The sequence below is a fragment of the Lithobates pipiens genome, unplaced genomic scaffold (genome assembly GCF_037356315.1).
Source record: "Lithobates pipiens isolate NorthernLeopardFrog02 unplaced genomic scaffold, aLitPip1_a1.2 Scaffold_19, whole genome shotgun sequence".
NCBI lineage: Eukaryota > Metazoa > Chordata > Amphibia > Anura > Ranidae > Lithobates > Lithobates pipiens.
Genome location: NW_027507764.1, coordinates 351,345,682 through 351,366,296, shown reverse-complemented (window position 1 = coordinate 351,366,296; position 20,615 = coordinate 351,345,682). Strand labels below are relative to the sequence as shown.

The 20,615-nt window shown below is 45.2% G+C and overlaps 1 protein-coding gene across 6 annotated transcripts in view; it reads left to right on the top strand.

The window, feature by feature from the left end:
* Positions 1 to 20,615, top strand: part of TFAP2A (transcription factor AP-2 alpha) — a 57,315-nt gene that overhangs the window by 34,935 nt on the left and 1,765 nt on the right. For all 6 annotated transcript variants that reach the window (XM_077492172.1, XM_077492171.1, XM_077492170.1 and 3 more), the window contains exon 6: positions 4,876 to 5,017. In XM_077492172.1, the coding sequence (XP_077348298.1) occupies positions 4,876 to 5,017 (142 nt within the window). The remainder of the gene's footprint in view (positions 1 to 4,875; positions 5,018 to 20,615) is intronic.

Below are 20,615 nucleotides of genomic sequence, written 5' to 3'. Positions count from 1 at the left end.
TTCTACTACGTGGTTTTGGTAAAGTTACCCATGTGGTTATAAATGCTTGGGTTTGTTCCCGAAACAAAGGAAGCTACTTAGATGAGTACCAAGAGGTCTTCAACATTATAGAATAAGTCTGGCTCAATTGAAAAATCTTCAACATTATAGAAACTGAACGTAATTGAATAGTTGAAGAGTTTAGCTGCTCATCTAAGCTTCCTCAGGTCAAATGAATGTATGGAATTAGAGTCATTGAATTACCTTTGTGGTTATAAATGCTGGGGTATGTTCCCGACACTAGAAAAATGAGAAAACGACTTGGATGAGTACCAGAACATTATATGCACACTGGGCTTAAAAAAAAAAGTCTGTTCTCATGGGAGTAAAAAAACACTCATAGAGCATTTTTTCGTACAAAGCCTAGATGAGTTTAGGAGATGTTTAATTTTCTTTTTGCCAGTGAGCTCCAATCAGAACCCATGCACACTTGCTTAAATTTTTTTTTGCTTCTACAGGAGTTTGTGTTCTGCCTGTAGAAGCAGCTCCATGTTATGCTATGTGTCTATGCACATTAGAACGTTAAGAGGAATATTTTGAGTTTAAGGTTTAGAGGCAGAAAAAAAAAACCTTTCTGGTTCGCGCTTCTGATTGGAGCTTGGAGGCAGAAACAAAATTAAAACTTTCCTAGACTTGTTTAAACTTTGCACAAAAAATGCTCTATATGAGAGTTTTTTACTTCCGAGAGAACAGACCTTTTTTTTTAAGCACAGTGTGCATGGAGCCTAATATTGTACATACTACTGAACATACTGTTTACAGCATGATTCTCTCCCACCACAATGGGATTTAATTACTAAGGCTGGAGAATGCAAAATCAGGCTTTCTTCTGTATAGAAACCAATCAGCTTCCAGGTTTTATTGCCAAAGCTTAATTAAGCAAGCTGAAGTTAGAAGCTGGTTGGTTTCTATGCAGAAGTGAGCCTGATTTTGCATTCTCCAGCTTTAATAAATAGACCTCCATATCCTAATTCTTACACTTACATGTAATATTATACATACCGTAATACTGTGCATCCTGGTTACGGCATGATTGTATGCAGCCTATATAGTGTATTTCTATGTGCCCTGAGCTGCTATAGTCCTTGTATTTCCATGTGCCCTGTACTGCTATAGTCCTTGTATTCCCATGGACCCTGTACTGTTATAGTCCTTGTATTTTCATGGGCCCTGTACTGCTAAAGTCCTTGTATTTTCATGGGCCCTGTACTGCTATAGTCCTTGTATTTCCATGGGCCCTGTACTGCTATAGTCCTTGTATTTCCATGTGGCCTGTACTGCTATAGACCTTGTAGTTCCATGTGTCCTGTACTGCTATAATACTCCTTGTATTTCCATGTGCCCTGTACTGTTATAGTCCTTGTATTCCCATGGGCCCTGTACTGTTATAGTCATTGTATTCCCACGGGCCCTGTACTGCTATAGTCCTTGTTTTTCATGTGCCCTGTACTGTTATAGTCCTTGTATTTCCATGTGCCCTGTACTGCTATAGTCCTTGTATTTACACGTGCCTTGTATGGCTATAGTCCTTGTATTTCCATGTGCCCTGTACTGTTATAGTCCTTGTATTTCCATGGACCCTGCACTGCTAAAGTCCTTATATTTTCATGGGCCCTGTACTGCTATAGTCCTTGTATTTCCATGGGCCCTGTACTGCTATAGCCCTTGTATTTCCATGTGCCTTGTACTGATATAGCCCTTGTAATTCCACATGCCCTGTACTGCTATAGCCCTTGTATTTCCATGTGCCTTGTACTGCTATAGTCTTTGTATTTCCATGTGCCCTGTACTGCTATAGCCCTTGTATTTCCATGTGCCTTGTACTGCTATAGCCCTTGTATTTTCATGGGCCCTGTACAGCTATAGTCCTTGTCTATGATGTAAGTGTGTACCAGTTTTCTCCTCTATTCTCTCCCATCACCCTACCCTAACTCTCTCATCTACAGCAAGCCTACTGTATACAGCGCAATGATAGGCTGCATCAAATACTGTTATACACTGTTTTATGTATTTCATATGCTGTTCAGGCCTTGCCTATATAGTGTGTGTATGTGTGTGTGTGTGTGTGTTTGTGTGTGTATAAACTAATTTTCTCTACAATTCTCTCCCATCTCCATATCCTAATTACATTAAATATGTGCTGTAATAATGTACATACTGTTTATGGCACAATTGTACGATGCAGTATATAGTGTATTTTCATGTGCCATGTATTGCTATAGTCTATTTAATATAGTGTGTGTATCAGTTTTCTTCTATATTCTCTCCCATCACCTTCCCCTAATATTCTCACTTACAGTAATCCCACTATTTATGGTACAATGGTGTGTTACATTGTCCCAGTGTATTTCCAGGTGCCCTGTGCTGCTTATATGGTGTGTTTGTGTGTGATGTGAGCGTTGTGTCTGGTGTCCTGAAGTGAGGAGCCAGTGTCTGATGATCTGCTCCATCTTCCTGGAAACAAGCTTGGCCGCCTTGTGCTTTGAAGCACTAATTGGCGCATGCGTTCTTCCGGAGTGCAGCTAATGGCAGGAAACCCTGCAGTAAAATCCAACTGCTTCAGGAAATTAAAACCAAAAGATTTGAAAATCAACAAAACAGACAGACCGCGTGCACTGACCCCAAATCTCTCCTAGCTAATCGTTCAGGATATATAAAAAAAAGATCATTCATTGTAAACGGTGGAGTTAAAGAATGTCAGCGTTGGGAAGCTTTGACTTCCTTGTACTGGGCTGCTTGTGGAATAGAGACTTTTAATGTACACATTTGTTTCATTAAAACATTAGAGCCGAGTCGGTCATCACAGGGTAGACCACATGGCAAAGTCTTCCTTATGTCTTCATGGGGGCCCAACCACTATTACATGATAACATCAATTCAGCTGTAATATGTAAATATTTCACAAGTTTACATTGCCTGTCCTGTAGATTTCATCTGATTATCTATATAGATGATATTATTAGGTAAGGATAGTATATTAAAGTTACCCTTATTGATGAGATTATAGATAAAATTTATTTCATAGATGAAATGATTGGGTAAGATTGATGATGTTAGCTAAAAGGAATTATACTGATATCATTATAAGCTTTTACGTAAGGATAAAGATCTTTATTTTCGCCATATGACTCCAATTTTCAAATCTCACTGCACCCATCTGAACATAGCTGTCAGTTTTGTAAAATAAATATCCTTATCCTGAGTTTTTCTTGATAGAATTATTAACTTGCTCAGATCACTAAGCTTTAACATAAGGATTTTTAGATTTTTTTTTTTTTTTAGATTTTTATTTTAGCCATGTGATTCTAATTTTAAATCTTACGTCGCTCTTCAGAAACATAGCTGTTGAGAATTTGTTTTGTATGAAGTTTAAATGTTTTTTTTAAAATAATCTTAATAAAAAAAGAAAAAAAAAAAGAAACATAGCTGTAATTATTATTTTTTTTTTTTATATATCCTGTATGTTAGGACCATAAACAATACAAAGTGATTGTATAGTAGATCTACTATCAGCTATGTAGGAAAAGGGCCTGCTTGATTTGATATAAATTAAATGGAATGTATTTTACAGAGGGCTTGATTTACTAAAGGAAAATCAACTGTGCACTTGGCAAGCACAGTTGCACACCGGAGGTACAGTTGCTTAACAGCTTAGTAAATGAGGGGAGGCGCTGCTAAACTCTATCATCCAATCATATGCAAGAAAAGGTTTTGTTTTATTTATTTTATTTTCCATGCATGTGATTGGGTATTCTATATGACGCCTTAGCTCATTTACTAAGCACTGGAGCAACTGCACTTGCAAATCACACATTTGCCTTTAGTAAAGAGGCAAGCCTAGCACACACTGTCCGAATGTGGGGCGTCGTTGGCTGGCTCAATATTATTATTCTTATTATTCAGTATTTATATAGCACCAGCAATTTACGCAGCACTTTACAATATAAAAAGGAGACAATACAGTTAGAATACAATAAAATACAAGAGGATTAAGAGGGCCCTGCTCAGAAGAGCTTACAATCTAATGGGTGGGGCTGGTGGTACAAAAGGTTATAACTGTCAGCAATGAGCTGATGGAAGTGGTAGGAGATTAGTTGGAGACGTGATAGGCTTCCCTGAATAGATGAGTTTTCAGGGATCGCCTGAGAGTAGGGGATAGCCGGACCAGTGGCGGTAGCGAGTTCCAGGGGATTGGAGAGGCTCTGGAGAAATTCTGGAGACGAGCATGGGAGGAGGAGACAAGAGAGCTTAATTGTAGAAACCATCAATAGAAACCATCCGACATTTGGCCTGTGTGCGTGACAGCCAGTTCGACCGAAGCCGTTCGGCCGGCTTCTGTCAAAGGGTCATGACCGATAAAGGTCTGTTGAACGACTCCCAATCAGCTGACTGGAGTGTTTTGGCGGGGGGCGGCGTCCCCCTGTCAGAACACAATAGAACGGCGAGTGGGATTGCTGTACTAGCATCAGATAATTAGTACAGTGGCACCAAACTGAGCTGTCAGGTTTTTTTTTCATTCAATCCGCTGGGTTGAACGAACAAAAAAACTAGTAGCGTGTACAAGGCTTTAATCAACCCCATAGTTCTGGTAAATCTAAAGGAGATTGTACAGAGATTGTACAATCTGATTGTATAGTGTATGGCCAGCCTGGCTTGGTGAATTTAGCCTTGTGTGTATGTTATTGGTATTATTGTTGGTAAACTGTTGTATGTATGAATATCTTTTCTACTCGCCTACTTCTATATATATATGTTCCATTGTGATGTCTCATCACCTGCACATGTTAATGTTTCCAGTGTCCTGGTTAAATATATAGATCTTTCTTTTCCCTGAAGGTGAAGCTGTGCATCTAGCCCGAGATTTTGGGTATGTCTGTGAAACAGAATTTCCTGCCAAAGCTGTAGCTGAGTATGTCAACCGGCAACACTCTGACCCAAATGAGCAAGTGACCAGGAAAAACATGCTACTAGCCACAAAGTAGGTCTGATTTTATTCTTTCACTGATGTTACTATGTGCTGGGGTACTAGGAGGATTAAAGCTATAGTGCTGGGTATATTTTATGTGGGCTATGACCTTTTTTAAAGGGCAACATACACGTTGGATGGACCGGTGTCTTTATTCAACCTTGTGTTACAATATGACCATACAATTACTGTATAATCAACTTCAGATCTACCAAAACTATATAATATTAGGGCCTACTTTATCTATCCAATCAATTTGTATCCATTCATACAGGCCCCTTCACTACATACTCATAACTCCCAACTGTCACTGATTTCGAATGACTGTCCCTGATTTGGAACAAAGTCCCTCTGTCCCTCTTTCCTTCTCATTCGTCCCTCATTTTGGTCTGATCTATAAAGTTGTATATAAAATGCACTTTTTATCCTTCAAAAATTGTTTCCCAGTCATCCAATTTCTAAATTGTTGCAATTGTAAATTTTAATAGCCATAGTAGTGGTAAAAAAAAAAAAAAGCACTTGTGGGTTAAACTAATAATTTTTTAGCACAATTCTTCTTTAAGGGGGTGTGGCAGGGGGTGTGTCCTATGCCTACATACATATGATAATAGGTGTCCCTCATTCCCATCGCAAAAAGATCAGAGGTATGCATACTTACTGGCAGGGCCATTGTTAATGTTGATTGGACCCTGGGCAAACATATTCTTGGGCCCTCCTGGATCCACTTATCAAATATTTGGGGGCAGTGCAGGGCTCAAGAGGCAGCTATTTTGGCCCTACAACAATGACTAGGCCCAGGGCAGCTGCCCCTTTTTCCCTGCTTTATGGTAGATCTAAGGGTCACCATGTGTGTCATAATCTGACCATAGTATTTCTGTATAGTCAATTTTAGATTTACTAAAACTATGTAAAAGGAGTACCTACCTAAGCTATCCAATCAATTTAAAACCAGTAAGGCAGGCCCTTCCAATATACACCTATTGGTAGATCTAAGGGTCACCATATATGTTAGAATCTGACCATAATATTTCTGTATAATCAACTTTAGATTTACCAAAATTATGTAAAAGGAGTACCTACCTAAGCTATCCAATCAATTTAAATCCAGTAAGGCAGGCCCTTCCGCTATACACATATTGGTAGATCTAAGAGTCACCATAAATGTTATATCCTGACCATACAGTTTCTGTATAATTATTAGATCTACCAAAACTACGTAAAAGTAGTACCTACCTAAGCTATACGATCAATTTATAGTCAATCAGACTATACTACTTGGTGCATCTAGAGGAAATCGTACAATCAGATTGTAATGTGTGTGTCCAGTTTAAGGGAGATTGTACAGACAGTTTGTAATGTGAATGGTCAGCTTCAGACGTAGTAACCCATAGTTTAGAACCTATCTCTGTACTGACCTGAGCATAGTTAGCAGATGTCTGATTGGTTGGTGTGAGTTTTTGCAGATTGCTGTTTAGACCTATTAGATAAGCCTTTATGAGGCCGCATATGTCTGTGCTACGGGGAGCAGAGCTGATTGGACTTGTAGTTCATCAACAACTGAAATAGAGAGCCCCAGGCTGTCATCTGTTGCCCAGAACGCTCAGCAAGGTCTTTTGCCTGCAAGCATTAGCACCAGCTGGAGTGCTGAAGTTTGCCCACCCTTGTCCTAAACTGAAAACTATTTAATGAACATTTTCAGGATCTCGAGTTAATCATTTGCAAGAAGTAAATTGCTTCCAACATGAAAAGGATTAAGAACCTCGTCGAAATACTTATCTAATTACCCAGAAATGTAATGCTTTAACCAAATATATCTAAATATTGCTATCCCAGCTGCCAATTACCCCGTTTTACATGGATAGCTTTAATATATATATATTTAGCAATAGTGTTCCAATACTTTCATTTAAAGGTGGGTGATGATGTGTCTTGTGCTGTGATTGGTCTGTTTTGGGATTTGAGAAATGGTTAGGCTTCATGAACAGTGGATGTTTTTATCGTGGCTGTTAGGGGCATCTGGATTTTTTTTTTTTCTGCCACTATACGCCTCTGCATGTTAACCTATGGGGGTTGATTTACTAAAGGCAAATAGACTGTGCAGTTTTCAAAGTGCAGTTGCTCCAGAGCTCAGTAAATGAGCAGAAGCTCTGCTGACCTTCATCATCCAATCATATACAAGCAAAAATTATTTTTTTTTTCCTTGCAAAAGATTAGGTATTCTTTGCAAAGTGAAGTTTTTCCTCATTTACTAAGCTCTGGAGCAATTGCACTTGCAGAGTGCACAGTCTATTTGCCTTTAGTAAATCAACCCCTTTATGTCCATGTGCACATAGGCTTTTAGAGGAGTCTAGAGGTAGTGGCATTAAGAGTCAGAAAAAAAAACTGCATGTCCAGGAGCAGTGGCGTTTTGGAAGAAAAAATGTTCGACACGTGTAAACGCGTCAAAACACATCTAAATGCGCATTAACCCTAGGTGCATTTAGCGCTTGAGCGTTCATTCATTTCATTGGCCAGAATAATCATTTATTCTGGGCAGTTAAATGAATGAATGAACAAGCACTTGACGCACCTAAACGCGTTACATTTACAAGCGTCAATCTTTTTTTTTTGTGACAAAACGCTGCTGCCAGGAGGAAAGGCGTCTAAGAGAGATAACAAATCATAAAAGTTACCTGGTCATGAGGACCTGGTAAAATGGGATTCAGCTTCCTGAGATACATTGCATTGCTTTTTTTTTGGGTAGTTTATGAAAATGGGGCAAAAAAAAATTGAGGATGAGAATAACAACTAAAGATGGCCACATATCTTACAGCCTGATTGTACAATCTTCTTAAAGCTGACCATACACTCAGTGCCATCGTTAAAATTGATTGGACCCCAGGCAAACATTTTCTTGGGCCCTTCCAAATCCACTATTTGCAGGCAGTGCGGGTTTAAGGAGCAGCTGCTTTGGGCACCACAATAATGACTGGGCCAGGGGCAGCTGCTAGACATGTGCGATTCGTTTCGTACAAATCAAAAATTCGTACGCATTTCTGTAAATTTGTACATTTGGGAGGATCTGAAGTACGAATTTCTAAGCTTCTGAATTTTGTACGAAATACGAAATTTTGTTTACGAATTTCAGATCCAAATTCCGTTACAACAGAAATGTGACTGGTGTGTTGATGACCAATCAGAGGTTTTCCTCTGCTGCTGAGTGAGGGTTGGGAAAATTACCTTTTTTAATATGGGAGTGGGAGACTGGTACTGGTAGCCGATGGGAGATTCAGAATCAGACAAAATAAGAATTTCCGTTAATTACGATTATTCTTTATGATGAAGTTAAAAACCCAGGAAGTCAGCACAGCACAGGGATGGTGGGAGCCCCTCATAATGATCACAGCACAGGGATGGTGAGAGCCCCTCATAATGAGCACAGCACAGGGATGGTGGGAGCCCCTCATAATGAGCACAGGGATGGTGGGAGCCCCTCATAATGAGCACAGGGATGGTGGGAGCCCCTCATAATGAGCACAGCACAGGGATGGTGGGAGCCCCTCATAATGAGCACAGCACAGGGATGGTGGGAGCCCCTCATAATCAACACCACACAGGGATGGTGGGAGCCCCTCATAATGAGCACAGCACAGGGATGGTGAGAGCCCCTCATAATGAGCACAGCACAGGGATGGTGGGAGCCCCTCATAATGAGCACAGCACAGGGATGGTGAGAGCCCCTCATAATGAGCACAGCACAGGGATGGTGAGAGCCCCTCATAATGAGCACAGCACAGGGATGGTGGGAGCCCCTCATAATGAGCACAGCACAGGGATGGTGGGAGCACTTCATAATGATAAATTCATCATAATGAACATTCGTAATTGTTACGAAAAGTTAAGGAACCTAGCGAAAATTCGTATTTTGTACAAATCCAAATTGAATTTCGGACACGACTCACGAAATACGAATTAATGGCTAATACGAAATGGAACGGAACAAAACGAAACAAATTTATTGACAGCGCACATGTCTAGCCGCCTGGCTGCCCCTTTTGCCCTGTGTTAAAAATGGCTCTGCATACACTCTGCTATCTGATTGTACAATCTCTGCCGGATCTCCCACCAACAATGGGAGTACTGAATGGGAGGATTGTTTAGGTTTGTCCTCAAAATTACATAGTATTGGAGATTGTAGAGAGATTGTACAGATTGTATAGTGTATGATCAATTTTGGATTTACCAGCAACTATGTAGTGTGAGAATCTTCCTAAACAATCAAGTCAATAGGTAGGGGCCTATACTACAGGTAGAGTAAATACCTTGAACAATCAGATTGTACTGTGTGTGGCCAGCATTGGATGTAATTGATGGCTATGTACCATAAAGCAGCGGCCCCAGTCTCATCCCAGCCCTCTGTCTATCAGTATTGCTGATCTGTGTTTCTCCAGCTCCCCTGACTGACGGGAAATGGCTGGGATTTGTAGTTGCAGAGCAGATAAAGTGCCACAGGTTCTGAACATCTGCTTTATATTAACAAGCTATTTCCTAGCTAGAGACTTCTCCCTAGCCAGGAATGGAAGCAACCAGCGGAATATTTTTTACATATGCTCTGCATTTTGTTCTCACTATTTTTGCCACAAGAACTATTAGCTTAAGTCCCGAAAGTCCTTATCCATGTCAATAGGTTAGTTATTCTCCCAGAGGCTTTCCACGCAGACTGTGAGGAACGCAGCAGTCCTCTTTATGTTGTAGAGTTTATACAACTGGAGGGGATCAGATGTGTAGACTGTAATGTTAATTGCCATACACATCCCTATTCTGGTCTGTCATAGATTGGTCACTGCTGAACCTGGCAGCCCTGTATAAATCTATCTAAAAGCAAAACAGCAAGGGTTCCCCAAAGCGGCCAATCAAATTCTCTCTTTCATTTCTAACCTGCAATGTGGAAAAGAGAGAACTGATTTCATAAATAACAAGCAATTCTCCTTTAGGCCACCATTCATACCTGAGTGTATCTGAACCTGCTTGTGGTTTGTGTGCGTTTTCACTTGTTAACACATGCTGCACCTAGGGAGCATGTTACTGAACCTGCAAAAAATGCCCCAAAGTGGCCCCAGAACCTTTTCTTCTGTGGAGCGTTGAGCATTTTTTAGTGTGCATTTTGTCTCCTTTGTAGAGTGTTTTGTCGCATGAATGCGAACCAACTAGGCCTGAAAATCTTCAAACCTTTGGGAAGACAGGCAGTCCTGCTCATCTAATGTTTAACCCTTTTTACACTGAGGCAGTTTACAGGAATTTGAATAATTGGCCAGCGCTTCCGAAGCACCTGAAAAGCGTTTCAGAAGCACTGCGACATGTGCGCTTTTAATCCTTTCTTAACCCTTTCTTGGGGGTTAAAAGCGCCCCGCTAGCAGCCAAAAAGCACTGTTTAAACAGTGGCAAAGCACCATTAAATCTAGCAGCGCTTTACCACTAACAGACCCGCCGCCCCAGTGTAAAAGTAGCCTTAGTGATAATGAAATCTTCCAGCACAGTAAAGACAGTGTTAAAGTGATTGTAAAGGCTCGTTTTTTATTTTTTTTAAATGACAAACATATCATACCTACTTTCACTGTGCAGCTCATTTTGCACAGAGTGGCCCTGATTATCCATTTCTGGGGTCCCTCTGCGGCTCTCATGGCTCCTCCTCACATCAGATAACCCCCTAGGAGAAGCGCTCTCCCTGGGGATTACCTTTCAGGTGTGCTCCCGAGTCCAGCATTTGCATCCATAGACATAAATGCCCGACTCGTTCCTGCCACCCCAGTGCCCGCATCATTGGATTTGATTTACAGCAGCGGGAGCCAATGGGTGCACTGCTATCAATCTATCCAATCAAGAGCCGGGACCCCATGATGAGAGGGACAGTGTGTCCTTCGCCAAGGGAAATACGGGGTTCAGATAAGTAAAACGGGGGGACCAGTCACTGCCAGGTGTTTTTTCATCTTAATGTATAGGATGCATTATGGTGAAAAAACATGAGGGTTTACAACCCCTTTAATTATGACAAACGCAAGTCTCCAGTCCCCAGCTTCAGAGTTTCCAGAAAAGGGCATTAAAAAAAAAGGTACCCTATAATTTTTAAACATCTATACAGCTTGTGCGATGTGAATGGGGACCTGTAACAAATATAAAGTAGATGTTATCCCAATTTGGCTGCTAAAGTGGAAATACACTATGAGGGTTCATTCACACCAAGTAAGGGTGGGACTGCATTGGACAGCAACTCAGCGCAGTTCCACCACATGGTGTATCGTGTGCCTGGTGTTGTGGTGGTGTGTGGGCAGTGTGGGTGTGCGGACGGTGTGTATGTGCAGGTGGTGTGGGTGTGCGGTGTTGTGGGTATGTGGGTGGTGTGCATACAGTGCTTTTTTTCCAAAGCAGTGCAGTGCGAGGCAATCCACCACCTCGCTACATGCAGCCAGCAATTGAATTTTAAGTGGAAGGCAATTAAACCCCTAACTAAACTAAAATCTACCCCTACACCCATTTTAAGCCTCTTCTTTCTACCCTGTAAAAGAAAAGATGCCTACTTACTTGTTCTGAAGCCACTCCGGTCTGGTGACATGATTTTTTTCAAAACCAGTATCAGTGTAGAGGTGAGATCTCCACTGTGCAGCCTGGGTGATGACACCACCCATAAGCTTACTATGGGGCATCTGTTGTCAGCTGTGCCTCCTTTACACTGAAGCCTCCGCTGACAGCTGATCATATGACCAGACCATAGTGACTTCAGAATAGGGGGTGGGATTAGATTTAAGCTTAGTTTGGGTTTGCCTGGCCTTCTACTTTAATGAAATATCTCTGTGACATTTCAATACAATTCATAAAAAAAGTGAATAGTTCAATGTGCTGAGGGCCCTCTGATTCCTCCTGTATTGAATTGTATTGTAACTGTACTGTTTGCCCTAACATAGTAAAGCACTGTACAAACTGTTGGAGCTGCATAAAGCACGCACCCCAACTGAATAATAATAATAATCAGTGCATCAGCACTGCAGTGTTCCCACCGCACGCACCCCAGCTGACTAATGATAATAATCAGTGCATCAGCACTGCAGCGATCTCGCTGCACGCACCCCAGCTGACTAATAATAATAATCAGTGCATCAGCACTGCAGCGATCCCACCACACGCACCCCAGCTGACTAATGATAATAATCAGTGCATCAGCACTGCAGCGATTCCACCGCATGCACCCCAGCTGACTAATAATAATAATCAGTGCATCAGCACTGCAGCGATTCCACCACACGCAAACCAGCTGACTAATGATAATAATCAGTGCATCAGCACTGCAGCCGCACCCCAGCTGCTGGTATGAATTAGCTCTAATGACTCGTTCGCACATGTTGCTTAGTGTCACCCCTCTGAAAAGTGATCTGTGGTAGATTGCTTTTAAGAGAGCATTTGACAGGCTATAGATGAGGTGATATGTCGCCTCCTCGCCATCTGTGTTAACCCCCAAATCAGCTTTGCCATTGTCACATGTATGTACTGGCACAATCATATGCATTGCAGGCAGTTGTGGCGCATATTCACATCTAGTGATGGCCGAACGGTTCGCCCGGCGGTCGTTTCGCGGCGAATTTCCGACTTTCGCCGTCCGCGGGTTCGAACGCCTTTTTCCGTCGTTCGCCCCGGCGGACTTACGTGTTTAATGTATACAAGAACTTTAACCTTTCGTGACACGTTTATCATGTGTTACAGGACAACCAATTGAGACATGACAGCTCATGGACACTTGGACATTCCCCCTAACCTATAAATACACCCGATCCGGTGGCCATTTTACATTCTTTCTTCTGTCACTGTAGGGAAAGGATCCTGTGTGGAGTAGGGACAGAGAAAACGCTAGCTATTTGGTACACAAAAGTTCTTTTCAGGACTGGTATAGGTGTTAGGTCAGCAGCCTGAGTTTCTTTTGTCAGTTTAGATAAAGGGACAGAGCGCTGTATGCTGCTATTTTAGGGACAGCTCAGCCAGATTAGTCTTTCTTCATCATCATCATCATCATCATCATTAGCTGTTACTATCAGGTCCACAAAAGAGCTGTTCCAGCTAATCGTTCCAGCCTACTCTTTTTTGCCAATTTGTATAGGGACAGGCAGGAAGCAGTGTGTCAGGCAGTGAGGATAATTTTAAAGACTTGCTGTTACTATTAGTTCCACAAAGGTTCTTTTCAGGACTGGTATCAGTGGTACGGTAATAGGCTTGTACACGTATAATATTCTTTCTTCCAAATATAGAAAGAATATTATACTTGACTGCTGCCCTTCTGCTGCAGTCTGCTAATCATTCACAACTCACTTGTTCCACAAAGCTCTTTATCAGGACTGGTAACTTGGTCTGTCTAGGGTGCTACGGTACATAGGCTTGGGTGCGGTACAGTCTGCTGTTCTGTAAGGACCGCTATCGGTCCACAATACATAGGGTTGCCGTGCACTACTGCTGACCGCTGCCCTATACTGCAGCAGTCCTTCATTGGTATAGGGACTGACGTACAGTCTGCTAATCACTAACACACAACCTGCTTGGTCCACAAAAGTTCTTATAAGGACTGGTAACTTGGTATAGGGTGCTACGGTACATAGGCCTGAGTGCGTTACAGTCTGCTGTTCTGTAAGGACCGCTATCGGTCCACAATACATAGGGTTGCCGTGCACTACTGCTGACCGCTGCCCTATACTGCAGCAGTCCTTCAGCGGTATAGGGACTGACGCACAGTCTGCTAAACACTAACACACAACCTGCTTGGTCCACAAAAGTTTTTATAAGGACTGGTAACTTGGTATAGGGTGCTACGGTACATAGGCCTGAGTGCAGTACAGTCTGCTGTTCTGTAAGGACCGCTATCGGTCCACAATACATAGGGTTGCCGTGCACTACTGCTGACCGCTGCCCTATACTGCAGCAGTCCTTCATTGGTATAGGGACTGACGTACAGTCTGCTAATCACTAACACACAACCTGCTTGGTCCACAAAAGTTCTTATAAGGACTGGTAACTTGGTATAGGGTGCTACGGTACATAGGCCTGAGTGCGTTACAGTCTGCTGTTCTGTAAGGACCGCTATCGGTCCACAATACATAGGGTTGCCGTGCACTACTGCTGACCGCTGCCCTATACTGCAGCAGTCCTTCATTGGTATAGGGACTGACGTACAGTCTGCTAATCACTAACACACAACCTGCTTGTTCCACAAAAGTTCTTATAAGGACTGGTAACTTGGTATAGGGTGCTACGGTACATAGGCTTGAGTGCGGTACAGTCTGCTGTTCTGTAAGGACCGCTATCGGTCCACAATAGATAGGGTTGACGTGCACCACTGCTGACCGCTGCCCTATACTGCAGCAGTCCTTCAGCGGTATAGGGACTGACGTACAGTCTGCTAAACACTAATACACAACCTGCTTGGTCCACAAAAGTTCTTATAAGGACTGGTAACTTGGTATAGGGTGCTACGGTACATAGGCTTGAGTGCGGTACAGTCTGCTGTTCTGTAAGGACCGCTATCGGTCCACAATAGATAGGGTTGACGTGCACTACTGCTGACCGCTGCCCTATACTGCAGCAGTCCTTCAGCGGTATAGGGACTGACGCACAGTCTGCTAAACACTAACACACAACCTGCTTGGTCCACAAAAGTTCTTATAAGGACTGGTAACTTGGTATAGGGTGCTACGGTACATAGGCTTGAGTGCGGTACAGTCTGCTGTTCTGTAAGGACCGCTATCGGTCCACAATAGATAGGGTTGACGTGCACCACTGCTGACCGCTGCCCTATACTGCAGCAGTCCTTCAGCGGTATAGGGACTGACGTACAGTCTGCTAAACACTAATACACAACCTGCTTGGTCCACAAAAGTTCTTATAAGGACTGGTAACTTGGTATAGGGTGCTACGGTACATAGGCTTGAGTGCGGTACAGTCTGCTGTTCTGTAAGGACCGCTATAGGTCCACAATAGATAGGGTTGACGTGCACCACTGCTGACCGCTCACCTATACTGCAGCAGTCCTTCAGCGGTATAGGGACTAAGAGTTTTGTCACAGGGTCATTTAAAAAATGACATGCAGAGGAAGAGGCAGGCCCTTCCGCAGGGGTGGTAGGGGTAGGGCAGGAGCAACAGGCTTGAGCCAAAGTGGGAAGTTGCAGAAGGTGCGTTCAATTACTTTAAAGGATGCACCAGACTTGGTTGAGTGGCTCGCTCAGCCTTACTCTTCTGCACCCTCCTCATCCTCTCGATCTGCACCCTCTTCTTCACTCTCTGCTATGTGCACCCCCAAAGACACTACCACCAACAACACGACCACCACCACCACCACCACATACCTTCCGCTTGAGTCACTGGAATTATTTTCCGATCCATATCAAGAGGACATTTCTGATGCGCAGCCACTCTTGGTATTGGATCAGGAAGAGGAGGTAGCAACAAGCGCTACTCAGCAGTCTGACGCCAGTACCCAGATCAGCCCAAGGAGGAGGTTGGTCCCCGGTGTTGCTGCCTACTCTACTTATAGCGGTGGGGAAGGTGACGTTGATGATGACGTGTCTAGTGATGTCACGTGGGTGCCCACAAGAGAGGAAGAGGAGGGGAGTTCAGAGGGAGATATGGACCAGCAGATAGGGAGGAGAAGCAGCAATGACTTACATTGCACAGCAGGGACAAAGCAGACTGCAAATGTATCAGGAGCGAGTCATCGACCATGTACGGTCACATCTGGCGCTCCCAGGACACCGGCACATGGCTCCGCAGTGTGGGCTTTTTTTAACGTGTCCGCTGCTGACAATAGCGTTGCCATCTGCAATCTTTGCAGTCAACGCGTTAGTCGCGGTAAGCCCAATACTCACCTAGGGACGACCGCCTTAAGAAGGCACATGAGCAGCCATCACCGAGCCCAGTGGGAGCAACGGAACACACAAAGCCACACTGCAGGCTCTCACCGTCCAGCCTCGTCTTCTACTTCTCCTTCTCCTCTCTCCTCACAATTGTCCTCCACTCCACCTTCCATCACGCCAAGCTCACATTTTTCTGCAAAAAGGCAGGCTTCCGTGGGCCTAATGTTTGAGCGTAAAAAAATGATGACGCCGGATAACCCTCTTGCCCAACGGTTGGCGGCTGGCTTGTCAGAACTCATAGCCCGCCAACTACTGCCATATAAACTGGTGGACTCGGAGGCCTTTCGCAAATTTGTGGCCATTGGAACACCACAATGGAAGGTCCCAGGAAGGAAGTATTTCTCAGAGAAGGGCATCCCAGAGCTATATGGCCATGTTCAGCGGCAAGTGAATGTATCTCTGGCACACAGTGTCGGTGCCAAGATACATCTGACCACAGACACGTGGTCTAGCAAACACGGGCAGGGAAGGTATATCAGTTTTACTGCCCACTGGGTGAACCTTCTGACGGCCGTCAAGCATGTAACCCGTGGCACCCGTGTAGATTTGGTTTTACCGCCACGGATTGCATGCAGGCCTGACTCTTCTTCTCCTCCTCCTACTCCATCCTCCTCCCTCTCCTCCTCAGCTGCCTCCTCCTTTTCCGCTGCTAGCGTCTCTTCCACTGCACCGCCCAAGCTCCCCAGAACCTATTCCACATGCCAGGTGAGACGTTGCCATGCCGTGCTGCGTCTGTTGTGCCTGGAAGCAAAGAGCCACACTGGCCCGGCACTCCTTTCAGCTTTGCGTTCACAGGCAGATGAGTGGCTAACACCGCTCAATTTGACAGTTGGTAAAGTGGTGTGTGACAACGGTGCCAATCTGCTTAGCGCATTGAAACAGGGCAAAATCACGCACGTGCCGTGCATGGCACACGTCTTAAACTTGGTCGTGCAGCGATTCCTTGTCAAATACCCTGGGGTCCAGGACATCTTGCGGCAGGCAAGGAAAATCTCGGCCCATTTCAGAAGATCTTACACGGCCATGGCTCGCCTTGCTGACATTCAGCGGCGACACCATCTGCCGGTCAGACGTCTTATTTGCGATTGCCCGACGCGATGGAACTCAACCTTCTATATGCTTGATAGGCTGCTCCAGCAGAAACGTGCAGTTAACGTCTACCTGTATGAACTCTGCGAAAGAAACGGTTCTGGGGAGCTGGGTTTTTTTTCACCGCGCCAGTGGCTGCTCATGCGCGACACATGCAGACTTCTGCGGCCATTTGAGGAGATCACCAAACTGGTCAGTCGCAGCCATGGCGCCATCAGTGACATGGTACCTTATGCCTTCTTTCTGGAGCGTGCATTGCGTCGTGTCATTGATCAGGCTGTGGAGGAGCAGGAGCGGGAAGATGAGGAAGTCGCAATGCTGGATGAATTCCCAGGGGGGGCTACTCTATCTGAGACAAGTCAACAACAGGAGTCTGATGAGGAGTCAGAGGAGGATGGTGCCGGGGCGGATGAGCAGGAGCAAGAAGAGCATGCTTTAAACCTTTCTGGGATCCCTGTTGTGCGAGGATGGGGAGAGGAGAATGAAGAGGACGACATTATCCTGGATGATGAGCAGGAGCCAGGCCACCACACCGCTTCCACTTTAGTGCAAATGGGGGCCTTCATGCTCCAGTGTTTTAATAGGGACCCCCGTATAAAAAGCATGAGGGTCAAGGACCAGTACTGGGTGGCAACGTACTTAGACCCCCGGTACAAACACAAAATGGCGGAAATGTTACCGCCGTCGCAGAGGGCTGTCAGAATGCAGCACTTCCAGGCCTTGCTTCGAGAAATGCTGCATTCTGCTTTTGCGTGCGCTGGCAGAGGAGCAATTCCCACTCCCAGAGAAGGATTTGCGGGTACCAATCCAACAGCGCCTGCAAGAAGAGGCCGGTTTGAAGATGTGTTGGTGACTTCGGATATGAGGTCATTCTTTCAGCCGACCCATCGACAGGTGTCATCCGGATCCAGCATCAGGGAACGCCTAGACCGTCAGGTGTCCGACTACATTGGGTTAACGGCCGATGTGGACGCTCTGAGGAGTGATGAACCCCTAGACTACTGGGTGGGCAGGCTTGACCTCTGGCCAGAGCTTGCCCAATTTGCAATCGAACTGTTGGCTTGCCCCTCATCCAGTGTCCTGTCCGAAAGGACGTTCAGCGCAGCAGGGGGGATTGTGACCGATAAGCGTACTCGCCTAGCTCACCACAGTGTTAACTACCTCACATTTCTAAAAATGAATGAGGCATGGATCTCGGAGGAATTCAACACATGTGATCAGTAGACCATGTATATGTCTATAAACAATTTTTGGAATCAAGCACACAGACCTTCTTAATTCATTTGGCTCACTTCCCTGACCCAAAAAAGCACACCGTACTATATGCCCCTACCCTCCTCTTTGAAGAGGTTGAGCGGTGTCATATTTCTACTGGGGCTGCTTATTATGAGGGGTTCCCACCATCCCTGTGCTGTGCTGACTTCCTCCTGGGTGTTCTTATTATGAGGGGCTCCCACCATCCCTGTGCTGTGCTGACTTCCTCCTGGGGGTTCTTATTATGAGGGGATCACACCATCCCTGTGCTGTGCTGACTTCCTCCTGGGGCTGCTTACGGTGCTGCTGTCAGCGCTGTATGTCACGGAGCTGCTGTCAGCGCTGTATGTCACGGAGCTGCTGTCAGCGCTGTATGTCACGGAGCTGCTGTCAGCGCTGTATGTCACGGAGCTGCTGTCAGCGCTGTATGTCACGGAGCTGCTGTCAGCGCTGTATGTCACGGAGCTGCTGTCAGCGCTGTATGTCACGGAGCTGCTGTCAGCGCTGTATGTCACGGAGCTGCTGTCAGCGCTGTATGTCACGGAGCTGCTGTCAGCGCTGTATGTCACGGAGCTGCTGTCAGCGCTGTATGTCACGGTGCTGCTGTCAGCGCTGTATGTCACGGAGCTGCTGTCAGCGCTGTATGTCACGGAGCTGCTGTCAGTGCTGTATGTCACGGAGCTGCTGTCAGCGCTGTATGTCACGGAGCTGCTGTCAGCGCTGTATGTCACGGAGCTGCTGTCAGCGCTGTATGTCACGGTGCTGCTGTCAGCGCTGTATGTCACGGAGCTGCTGTCAGCGCTGTATGTCACGGAGCTGCTGTCAGCGCTGTATGTCACGGAGCTGCTGTCAGCGCTGTATGTCACGGAGCTGCTGTCAGCGCTGTATGTCACGGAGCTGCTGTCAGCGCTGTATGTCACGGAGCTGCTGTCAGCGCTGTATGTCACGGAGCTGCTGTCAGCGCTGTATGTCACGGAGCTGCTGTCAGCGCTGTATGTCACGGAGCTGCTGTCAGCGCTGTATGTCACGGAGCTGCTGTCAGCGCTGTATGTCACGGAGCTGCTGTCAGCGCTGTATGTCACGGAGCTGCTGTCAGCGCTGTATGTCACGGTGCTGCTGTCAGCGCTGTATGTCACGGAGCTGCTGTCAGCGCTGTATGTCACGGAGCTGCTGTCAGTGCTGTATGTCACGGAGCTGCTGTCAGCGCTGTATGTCACGGAGCTGCTGTCAGCGCTGTATGTCACGGAGCTGCTGTCAGCGCTGTATGTCACGGTGCTGCTGTCAGCGCTGTATGTCACGGAGCTGCTGTCAGCGCTGTATGTCACGGAGCTGCTGTCAGCGCTGTATGTCACGGAGCTGCTGTCAGCGCTGTATGTCACGGAGCTGCTGTCAGCGCTGTATGTCACGGAGCTGCTGTCAGCGCTGTATGTCACGGTGCTGATGTCAGTGCTCTGTATTACGGTGCTGCTGTCAGTGCTCTGTATCTCCTGCACCCTCTTGTTTGCCTACCCTGGTCCCTGACCTTCCCTCTCCTCCATTGCCTTCATTAGCTCCATAGTCCTGAATTGTCAGAACAATTTCCCAAATAAAAAAAAAATGCTTGTAGTTATCGATCCCAAATTCACCTCATACATGTATTATGCTATTGTCCAGGTGGTGGGACTACGTGCTACCCCCTAATAATTACCCCGTGGCCGCAAATTCGACCTAAAGGTTTGCGAAATTCGCCTCCCATTGAAGTCAATGGAGCCCGCGGCGAACGGTCGTTTTCGCGAACGTTTGTGTCCGTTCGCGTTTCGCGTTCGCGAAACGTCCCGTCGGAAGTTCGTCCATCACTATTCACATCCCATTTAATTTTTGAAAAACATTGCACCCATGACATGTGTACAGCCCTGAGGGGTTGCTTTTCTGCAGGGGGGGGGGGGGGGGGGCTGATATTTCACAGGGCTCCTAAAAATATATTGTAAAAAAATAAAAATATAAAATTTAAATAAAATTATAAAAATAAACTACTGACATCCTCCACTGACACCAACCCCTGCCCTACTGACAGCTCCACTGCTCTACTAATACCATCCACTGTCCTACTAACACCATCCATGTTTTAATACATTTGAGGTGCACATTCTAATGCAATAGGCTTTCACACCTATAGGAGTATGGCTCTGGTTTTACTGCACCTTGTGAAATTGATCCCTAAACCAATCAGACAACCACTCAGTGTTGACAGAACAAGTGAAAGTAGCCTCCTGATTGGTGGATTTGGGTTATTGCCATTTCTTTAATGCTCTTTGATTGATTGGCCATGGAAGTGTGACTTGTAGCCACCTCTAAGGAATATATCA